This window comes from Macrobrachium rosenbergii, chromosome 12 (assembly GCF_040412425.1).
Source record: "Macrobrachium rosenbergii isolate ZJJX-2024 chromosome 12, ASM4041242v1, whole genome shotgun sequence".
NCBI lineage: Eukaryota > Metazoa > Arthropoda > Malacostraca > Decapoda > Palaemonidae > Macrobrachium > Macrobrachium rosenbergii.
Genome location: NC_089752.1, coordinates 95675261 through 95686801, shown reverse-complemented (window position 1 = coordinate 95686801; position 11541 = coordinate 95675261). Strand labels below are relative to the sequence as shown.

Sequence of the window (11541 nt, the reverse complement as noted above, 5' to 3'; positions counted from 1 at the left end):
ACTTTTAGCTGCTTTAAATTTCGTTTCAGAGACTACTCAGAATGTAAGGAAGGGAAATCCTATAATTTGGTCTTTCACTCATGGAATACAGCATAAAAAAATTTTTCAACCCCCTCCAAAAGACTATCTCAGTCTGGTTTTCAGGCTGCATCTGAATGTTTTGCAAGCCAGATTCTCCTGCTGGAACAATCCGCAGTGAAAATGTTGGAATTGTTACCCAACTTTACTGAGCTTGAGAATGAGGATGCACCATATTCCTGTGATAATTTATTTCTACATGCTATGAATTATTATCTCTAGGGATACTAAGTAGTAAAGTCCAATCCAACAGCTCAGAATCTCTTTTATCAATGCAAAGGAAACCAAAAGGAATGAAGATTTTGTATTTTTGTTATACTGTACTTGCTGGATGTCCTATTGTTACTACAATTCCCATTTCTCAAAATAGCCCAAAATTTCAGTTATGTAAGCCACTAACAAATAGAGATCCCAAAATTCCCTCATCTGCTGCTTAAGCAAACACCAGAAATTTTTATCCCCAGCATACTTCCTCTTTCAGAGCAAGTATGGCTGGCAAAAAATCCAAATGATGTTAAGTCAGTGGAACTGTAAAGGTCTGAGAGCTAGAGCAGAACAACTTAAGGTTGTGGTGCATGATGAGAATCCAGGCATTATTTACTCACAGGAGACCATGTTAAGAAGCTACTTTTTCAGTCATGAACTATGCAGTTTTTCATTCTGCTCCAATTAGTGACATGCCCTTGGGCGAGCTGCAATTACTGCACATGAGTATGTGCAGCATCATACCTTTAAACTTGCATACTTCTGTGCAAGTTGTGGATTTTAATGTAATTCTAGACAGTCAATTGACCATGTGCTTACTATACTTTTCTTCCTTGTGTGGCTTTAGTGAAAATCATATTTAGGATTTAATAATGACCTTTACCTGTCTTTTCTTACCATTTGCAATGGCAATGCTCATAATCCATTGTAAGGCGGTGATTTATTGGGTTCAGAAGTAGAGGATGTTACTAGCAATAATCCAGTGATTTTGTAATGGGTGCATGACATTTCATAATACTGATGATTATCATATATCTCAAATATACTCTTCCAGCATCTATTTAGATTTTGAATAGTCAGTCAGTGAATATTTTTATGGAAGTAACCACTTCCCAGCAATTAAAAATGCCCCAAATTGCTTTCCTCAAAAATGGGAGGATGAGGAGCAAATTCAGTGAATGTGTTACCTTAGATAGAGATTGAATCTTTCAGCTCATATATTGAAGTTCATGATTTGTTGCTTACTTGAGCAAAAACTAAAGGGAAACTTCACAAATCTGCAGCTCCATGGTGGAAAAAACATATGTTACTCATTTTGAAAGGGAGTAATACTCTTGTTCATGATCCTCCTGAAGTTGCAAACATTTTTTAGTATCTTGAGCTCAAAAATTATCCTCTTGAGCTTCAAAGAATTCATGACTCTTAGCTTTAGTGACAAGGCAATATGTAATACAGTATAAAGTTTTGTGAAGGATTTAGAGATGCTCTGTTTTCAACTGAGACCACTGCCACAGGGCGAGATACAATATTATATGAGATGCTAAAGCAACTCCTAGAAAATGGTAAGATCTTCCTTTTGAAAATCATAAAATAGATATGGATATAAAGTACTACCTAGGAGCTGAAAAATTGACATTATCCTTCCAGATGGGAAACCCGATAAGAATGCCTCTGAATCCACTAACTATAGGCCAGTTACACTGATCAGTTGTGTCTGCAAACTAATGAAAAGGTGATTCAGACTAGGCAAGTCTTTACCTTGAGCATGAAGGCTTAATTTCTTCATGTCAGTTTGGTTTTTAAAGAATAATCTATTCTAGTGCCACTGTTTAGATTATCCAATCAATTTAGCAAGATTTCTTTAAGCAGTGCCAAATCATTGGAGTTTACTTTGATTTTAAGAAGGCCTATGTTACTACCTGGCAATAGTCATATTCCAAAAACTATACAAAATGGGTATTCAAGGTAATGTGATTATGTTAATTGATCCTTAGCAAACAGATTCATAAAATAAAGGATGGGAAACACTCTCTCTGGGTCTTTTTTATTTTCCTTAGGAAGGTATCTTGGGGTTACTTATTTTACTGTAGCTGTTAACCTCATGAGGAAGTTAGTTTCCTCTCTTTTAAAGGGTTCTTTTCTTGATGACTTTGCATACTTCTGCACCAGCTATGCCACATCAGCCTGTAAACATTTGAAAAATTTGATCAGTACCATCAGTAAATGGAATGATGAGCATGTTTATAAATTTTCAGTATCAAAAACTTTCACCATATAATTTTTATTAACTCCAATCCCAATTAGAAAAGCAGAATACTACGAGTCTATGTGTCCAAATTGGGAAAGCAGACTATTACAGAAAAGGAAATGTAGAAGAATAAACTATGAAAAATAAATAAAAAAATAGCAAGCAAGCAAGCCATATAACAAAGTAAAATAAGACAAGTAACAAATAAACTATGAAGTGAGATTCATATCAGCAATAAAGTATTTGCAACAAGTTTGAACTTCTGAAATGCCAATGATTCAGCTACTGGATTGGAAAGGTCACTGATGATGTGTCACTTCTGCAATGTGGGGAGTGCATGAATTGCTTCCACAGTGTGGGGACTGCATGCTTTAATCATTGCATTCTTTTCACCTTTCCATCAACCTAGTACTACCTCTTTGACGCAAGAGTGTTTAGCACCATTCATTGTAGTAACACTTGGCACACTGATGTTACTAGCAGACCGTCTTTTGTCCTGTCTGTTATCCCTAGTACTATCCAAATCTTTGAGAAGGTTGGTGTAAAGGTTTCCTCTTACTTATCAGAGGCCATGGTAGCTAATCAGGACTTAGTTTTGGGAGCATCTTTTGAATTTGCTTTCAGTTAAGCATCCATTATGCTGAGACAGCAGACAAAGCTAAATTTCTCAAAACCTGATAGTCTGGGTAATGTTACACAAAAAGTGAAATCTTGTTCTCACACATCCTTAAAATCAGGGGATTTTATATTGGCCCTGAAAAGACAACATTTGGTAGAGAATCTTGAGAAGATTTGTTTTCTCCCAGTAGGGGAAGATAATAAGGTTAAGTTTACTCTTCAGAGTGAGGTTTCTTTTAAGGAAGCCTGCAACTAGACTTGGGAGTTAGTGGATATAGAAAGACAATGGGGATCCCTATGTGTTGCATCAGCAGCTAAACCCAACATTCACTTTAAGCTTGAGGAACCGTACATGGGATTCAAATGTGAACAGTTTCCACTATGGATGCCATCCTCTTGTATGGGCAGAGGCTCTAGGACTAGGACAGATAAGCCCCTAACCACCCAGGTTTCTTTATGCCAGATGCTAGGCCTACGTGGTATTCGAAACAGGCGGATTGTTTCACACACAATTCAGCTGCCCTGGTGTGGAAGCGTTAGTTATGGATGTTTCCTTGGCATGTCCAGACTCACAGTGATTTTGACTTCAAAGGAGGAAGACCCCATGGAACATTTTTGAAGGGAAATGGTTGTCACTGCCAACACTGGCAGGAATGAATGTTGGACTAACATGCAGACTTCCTGAGGATGTCACACATAACTTACCAAAGGTTAGGAGGATGGTGGATTCTCTGGGATGAGTTTGTATCATTAATATCTAGATGGTGTCCTGTTCCCTCCTTGCTAACAGCATCTTGTAGTTAAAAAGACACGCTGAATACTTACCTGAAGTGATTATGACTGCTGCCAAGATAGACCACTGATACAACTTACAGTACAACTGAAGCAAACTGAAACTGGCGCCAGTGCAACAGCCTAACTCGACCGGAAAGACTTCCTTTCTCAGTTGCCTTCTCCTAAGTCTCAACAACACATGCTCACATACTCCTTCTTCCTCCTGTGTCTTCACCTCCTCCTCCTCCTCTTACTACTACTTCTTCCTACTCCAACCACACCCCTCCCTTGATCCCATGATTTACATATCAATGACACACAATCCCACATCTACACAGGAGGCCGCCGCTGTTGAACCATCCTGGAGGACTGAGGCATGTCAGCTTGCTCAATCACATTTGATTCACTCTTCAACTCATCATCTTCATCATAACCCTCACCCAGTTCCTCATTGCTTTCATCAACAATCCTATGTATATCTGATACATGACGAGGTACACCATCACCATCAACATTACAGTATTATCTGATGTTACCTTTGTCACACGACCCCTTCCCCATTTAGAAGTGCACTTTGCATTAGGAGGTTCCATAAAAACTTCATCACCAACTTGTACAGCAGATTCACCCACTGTCAATCTTGTTCTGCACCTCTGGATGTCTCCAAGTATAGTTAATTAACATGTTACAGTACATGGAGCACTCTCAGCACTAATGTCATTTTTTGCTGAAAGGTTATACCAAACCACTATCATCAAAGGGTCCTCATTACTTCTTGCTGCTAATCACTTTATAGTGTGATGGTGACGTTCAACAATCCCATTACCAGAAGCTCGATAACGCCTCTCAATGTTCCACGCCATGCACAACTTTTCAAATTGATGAGATCTGAATGCGGTACTGTTATCTAGAAGAATTTCATCAGGAGGCCCTCTCTCTTGACATATCTGCACAAAATTTGAACAAACATCTTGGGCATTTTCTGACCCAATCTCTCTCCAAACAGCAAATTTACTTGGCTGGCAGTCCACTACTATCTAATAGTTCCTTCCTTTGTAATGTGTCACATCCATTGCTAATGTGCACCAATTTTTCTCTACACTTAACTCACCAGGATCATGCTTAACAGGCTGTGGATCAATCGACCTGCACTGCAAACATGCACAAACACATTTCTCAATACCATCTGTCTTCACTTCAGGATCAACTAACTGTGCTAAATACAGTAAAATGATCTATCAGCACCAAAATGATGCTTATTATGCAACTTGCGCAAATTCACGGCACACGTGGGCAGCTGAAACTCGCTACAAATCCACTCCTTCTTCACTCTGGTTAGTCCATCAGATTTGTTTTGACAAGATTTTACCAATGTCACAGTGACGTCCAACTTATACTCATCAGTTATATTTTTATCACAGACATTCAGTGTTTCACCAACATCTCTGACATACCACAAATCTTCACCCAAAAATCTCCAGTAAAGATTCCACGCAACCAACTTGATACCAATTGCTGAATCTGTTATCTCATCAGACTCAAGATCCCATTTCATTGTTAAATTTATTCCTTTTACACCGTATCTAATTCAGTAACATTGATGTGAGTTGCATCGGCTGGCTTACGAAGCCATGCCCCATCCTCAACAATCACTCCATCCATCTCCAAAGCCACACCTAAAGCTAGGCTACTAGCATCACACAAAATTTTGCCAACATTAACATCAGGAACAGACCAGTACCCACAAACAGGGTCATCATCTTGCACCCTTTTAACCAACTCCTTCACCAACAAATGAGCCTTACCTCCAGTCCAGTCATCCCAAGCATAACCCTCACTTATTCTCTTCATATAACTGCACGCCACACAAAGCCATCCACAGACGGGATAATGCCCCACAAGCTTACCACAATAGAAAACAAATTTCTGCAAGACAATTTCTCACTGTTCACTGAAGGGATCAGATTGCCACATCTAAACTTCAGTTTTCCACCACCACCACGATAAAGAGGCAATCCCAACACAGATGAAAAATCACCTTTTCCACGGAAACGATATTTTCATTTACAATATCATCATCTATGTAAATATCTGTACCACAACACTTTCATCTCTGGACAGGACCTCTTTCAAGACCTTTTACATTATTTTAGGTGCACAATTTAACCCAAACCTAGTCTTGATAAGTAATGTAACCTACCCTTATATGACACCTGCTGATATGACCATAAACTACTGTCAACTTTGATCTGAAGATAAGCAGACTTCAGATCAGATCAACTAGCTGTGATGGCTCTGGAATCTGCCGCCAACAACATATCATCACAGACCGCAACATCAACACTTGGGTGACATTCCACATAATCATTAAACTCTCGGAAATCTAATACTGGTCGCAACTTGCTCTTATTAACCTGCTTACGGCCGTTAGTGGTATCAAACATCCATGGGCAGTGTTTTTAGATAGTTTAAGCCACCCTTTTTCTATCGAGTTTTCGACATCTTCATCCAATCTCTCTTTGATTGTAGGCAAAGCAGTACTTGCATAACAACTAACCTCATATTTCAGTTATGGAGGAATTCCATTTTTCCAGTGCCACGTTACCGTCCAACATTCGTCATCAGAGTTTGCCAAACAGTCCTTAACTTCAACAGTCATTCATTTTGGCAATGCAGTAAACCTTCCAGCACAAGCAAGACTCAGTTCACTTGCTTCAGTGTCTCCATCATTTCGCCACTCTTCCAAAACCTCACCTGACCCCCAGTCACCACCACGCCTCCCAACCTCTCTACTGCATCCATACCTAGCACAGTACCTACACCAACCTGCATGCTACTCAACACAACTTGAGAACAACACCTCACTACTCACATGCACTGACAAAACTGACTTACCTTTACACACAACCTCACGACCATCAACTACAACTAACATAAGCGGCCTACCACTCTTGACCTCACAAACCCACGGAGCAACAATGGTTCTAGAACACCTGGTATCCACCAAAGCATCTGCCACCTGACCCATCACACTAACCTTAATGACAGGAAAAAGTTAAGTATATCTTAGTTTAACCAGACCACTGAGCTGATAAGAAGCACTGTTAATGCTGATCCTCTGACACCATTTCCATGCATAACTTTTGAACAATTTCTAGCTAAGTTACCAACCTCACCACAACTATAAAAGATAAAACTATGCTCAGAACAAAACCTAACCAAATGTGGTCCACAACTGCTGTTTCACAAACACATTTATATCACTCACCACTTTCCCCTGAGGATTAGCTGTACTTTTAGCAACTGCTATTATTGGCTTTTCAACCAGTTTGGACATTAACACCCTTGCACGATCAACAATGCTGTCAAGGTTCATTTTATCAACTTTAGAAACTGCACAAAGTTTGTGTGACACGACTGCTGGCAACCCAACCATGAATGCCCTCAGCAAAAACGCATCAGAAGAAACACCTGCCAATCTTGCTAACCTTCGCAAATCAGTCATATACACATCAAATGGTTCATCACACCACACATGCCTAGCAGATTGTTCATAAGCTTGAAATGGGTTTAAGGCGAAAAGCTTCCGTTAATGGTGACTTAATTGATGCTGATGTTTTTTCTTGTCATCACTTAGTTCATTATACACAGAATATGTGTTTCCTTCTAAGAATAAAGGTATTATAACTTGTAGTGCCCATATTTCCTTAAGCCTAGCAACCATTTCAAGTTTTTCAAACCATTCTCCAACATCACCAGTTCCATCAAATGGATGTAATATGTCTGTCATTTTAACAGATACCCCTGCCAGCATCGTTCTACCAAATGCCTAGATAGCTTGTAGTTAAAAAGACAAGGTGAATACTCACTTGAAGCAACTATGACTGCTTCCAAGATAGACCACTGATACAACTTACAGTACAACTGAAGCGAACGGAAACTTGTCAGTGCAACCACCTAACTCAACTGGAAGGACTTCCTTTCTCAATTGCCTTCTCCCAAGTCTCAACAACGAGTGCTCATGTACTTCTTCTTCCTCCTACATCTTCACCTCCTCCTTTTACTACTACTTCTTCTTCCTCCAACCACAGTTTCTCACCACCTGATAGCCTGAGCATTACTGCACAAAAAGTGAAATCTTGTTCTGACACATCCTTAAAATCAGGGGATGTTGTGTTGGCCCTGAAGAGGCAACATTTGGTAGAGAATCTTGAGAGGATTTTTTTTCTCCCAGTAGGGGAAGATAAGGTTAAGGTCCTCTCCAGAGTGAGGTTTCTTTTAAGGAAGCCCTACAGTAGACAATGGGGATCCCTGTATGTTGCATCAGCAGCTAAACCCAACATTCACTTTAAGCTTTAGGAGCCGTACATGGGATTCAAACGTGAACAGTTTCCACTATGGATGCCATCCTCTTGTATGTAGAGGAGAGGATACTGGGCAGAGGTGAGGTTCTACGACTAGGACAGACATACCCCTAACCACTCTGGTTTCTCTTTGCTTGATGGTAGTTCTAGGTGGTACTGGAAATGGCAGATTGTTTTACACACTATTCAGCTGCCCTGGTGTGGAAGCCTTGGTTACGGATGTTTCCTTGGTTGTGTCCCAGACTCATGGTGGTTTTGACTTCAGAGGAACACTCCATGAAGTTTTTTTGAGGGAAATGGTTGTCACTGCCAACACTGGCAGGAATGAGTGTCAGACTAACATACACACTTCCTCAGGATGTCACAGATAGCCCAGAAAACTTGACAAAGGTTGGAGGATGATGGATTCTCTGGGATGAGCTTGTATCCTTAATATCTAGATGGTGTCCTGTTCCCACCTCGCTAACAGCATCCTGAAGAAGAGAGATACCTTTTTTAGGAGTCTGACCAATATGTTCTTGTCCTCTGACTTTGGGAGGAGATTACCAAGAGGTTAGGAGCCATTGCTAGCTGTCATGAGGTCATCATGCCAGTTCAGATCCTTCTCATTTACACCACTTAATAGTAGATCTGCACCTTTTTATTTGAGGAGCAGACAATTGTATAGGTCACATGCCACCCAAGTTATGAATCCTTCACTAATACTCCTTCTAGTCCTGAAACCCCAAGAACTCTATGCTTGCCTCTGCATTGTAGCAGAGAAGGCGGAGGCCTCTCCAGAAATCTCCCATCTTCTTCTTGTGTGCTTTGAAATTAGTGAAAACCTTTTACTGTACTCAAAACAAAACATTTCTCTGCCAAGTTTTAAATGCATTGCATTTAGTATTTAAATTGTGTTTATTACATGATTTTTATGTTATGAATTAAGAAAGTTTTCAGTTGTATCTTTATTTTTCAGAAAGTTACCAACTACGGCATAATAACCACCTGACAATTGTTTTAGAAGCACTTGCACGTGATGAAGCCTTCATGGATGTAACCTTGACAGCACAGGGTCGTTCTCTCAAAGCACACAAGGTATGCTAGTCTTTTCAAACTTGGTTTTAGTTGTTAAATAGACAAATAAAAAATAAAGAATATTGTGGCTGGTAATTATAATAGTAAATAAAATTACAGTGCAGGTTAATAAATTTTTTTTTTTGTGCTTTGGTAGCAAAACAAATTTTTATCTTTACTGTACCGCAGTTCTCATTGTCATTAATTGTTCTACCATGCCTTAAAAGTGAATTGAGAATAAGTAAAACAAAAATGTACATGCACGAGACATATTGGATGGTATAATAACCTGATTATTTTCAGTCTGTTTTGTCTGCTGTGAGTCCATATTTCCGTGGAGTTTTGAGGGAAAATCCCTGCCAGCATCCTATTATAATTATGCCTCGAGATGTTAGATTTGAGGAGCTCTTCAGTATTGTGAACTATATTTACAAGTGAGTAAAAGCCTTCATGAAAAGTGTACTTACATAAAAACATTAGCCTTCTTGGCATGCTGTCAGTCTAAGTGTAGGTGATACTGTACATATGTCTGTGGGTACCAGAAACAGTTGGAACTATATTGCCTGTCATTGTTTTTACTGCATGCAATACTCTGTTGTTCTGGAATTTGTTAGGGAATGATGTTGAAATAATATACTGTATATTACTAGTGAATCCTTTCTCAGTTGTATGAACCTTTACCACAGCATTTCAGAGGAATAACAAATTTGATTTGTTCTCACAATCCCATTAATCACACAACAGCCTTTTGTAAATGGCTCCAGTCACACCAGATTGAAAGATCTTGCAAAAGAAAAGACCCATTGCTGGTGCCCCACTCGCCAACAATATTCCCCTCAACGGATCCATTTATTTTAGGGTGGGAAAGTGTATAACATCATTCATCAAATACCAGAACTGTTGAGTCTTTTTATCCTTCATCATCTTGTCACACTGTGACTGCAACTGTCATGTCTGTAGATTTGTCTGATAATTCTTCTTTGCTGTCTTCCTGCCTAAGCTTTGCCTCATTGAGTGTCTCCTTCTCTGGACAATCTCCTGTCAGTGATGGAAGGGGTCCTTATCATCAGCTCCTTTCTGCCCATTTTCATTCCTTGTACTCTTCTGTTGCCTCATCTTGCATTTGTTTAGCGAATGCCTCTCTCCTGGCCCAGCTCAAGCAGTAGGTTGTCGCTGTGTTCCAGTACCAGTTGTTTGACGTCATGAATTTGTCTATGAATATGCTTCTGTGTTCAGGACCAGTCAGAGCTTGTTCCACCTCAGTTGCTCCGTTATTCCCTTATGTTCATGTGTACCAATTGGCTTGTGTATTCTATGGATAACTCACTTGACTGCTTCAAGGTATTTGACTACTTCAGTGTAGTATACTGCTCCAGTATACTTATCTGTTTTGCTTTTGTTATTACTAACCCATTAAGCATTGAAATATAGTAGCTTCAACTGTGCAGAACACATTCAGGTGCACAAAGTATTATTCCAAAGAAAGCTCAAAAGTTTTGAGACCCAGAGGCTTATTTGCCTTTATACAGAGTAGCAATGGGAGTTGTACAGAGGCTTATCAGGGTGGTTGATGTTGAAGATGACTATGACCCAACTGAGGGCATGCAAATCTTCGGTTGTTTCCCTTTCTAAATCATCGAGTAACAGCACAGTCTCTAGAGGAATCAAATTAGGCTTTTTAAGGATCTGAGAACCCTGAGCCAAGAGCAAGAGGCAAAACCTAAGGGACCAAGGGTAGATAAATGGAGATGAATTGATCAAGGAAGCAGCCAAGGAGACAACAGGATGCCTATTTAGCTCAAGGTCACACAAGCAAAAAACAAGTGAGGGGCGAATAGAACTCTGGGATGAGTACAGCCTAAAGGACAACTAGAAGAGGAAGATGAGGAACTTGGCCTGAGACAAGAGTCAATAACTGAGGATGATAATTACTGTACTGGCATGCTTGAAGGAGTGAGAAAAACCCTTCTAGGGACAGGTTGCAACTTAATGGCAGTGTCGGTTGGCTAAGGGGATAATGAAGCAGTAGTAGAATACAGCAGAGTAGGATACACTGGAAAACATGATGAGGCCATGAACACTGCACTGCTTGAAGCATGAGGTTGTATGCAGACTGAAATGGCTAAGTAAACAGAAGGCAAAGAACCAGTAGCACCAGGTACATGGAAGTTGTGAAGTACTGAGAGGCAGACAGATACAAAACTGCCTGCATCTGGAGACACTGAAGGAATGAGAGCATCACTGGGTATTGTGATAAAGGGAGCGAGAACAAAGCTAGGCCGTGGGAGATCGCCCAGTGAGCCCCTAGCTGCCACTTCCATGTTGGATGTATTCCTCAAGGCATTATTCTTGGTTGCCTTTGCTTCCTCTTAGCATGTCAGAGAGCTCCATACCCTGTCCAGTGGAGTCTCTCATTCC

The 11541-nt window shown here is 40.1% G+C and overlaps 1 protein-coding gene across 6 annotated transcripts in view; it reads left to right on the top strand.

The window, feature by feature from the left end:
• The window catches only part of LOC136843758 (protein abrupt-like), a 206012-nt gene that overhangs the window by 179322 nt on the left and 15149 nt on the right, over window positions 1-11541 (top strand). For all 6 annotated transcript variants that reach the window (XM_067112420.1, XM_067112424.1, XM_067112422.1 and 3 more), the window contains 2 exons: window positions 9026-9144; window positions 9427-9557. In XM_067112420.1, the coding sequence (XP_066968521.1) occupies window positions 9026-9144; window positions 9427-9557 (250 nt within the window). The remainder of the gene's footprint in view (window positions 1-9025; window positions 9145-9426; window positions 9558-11541) is intronic.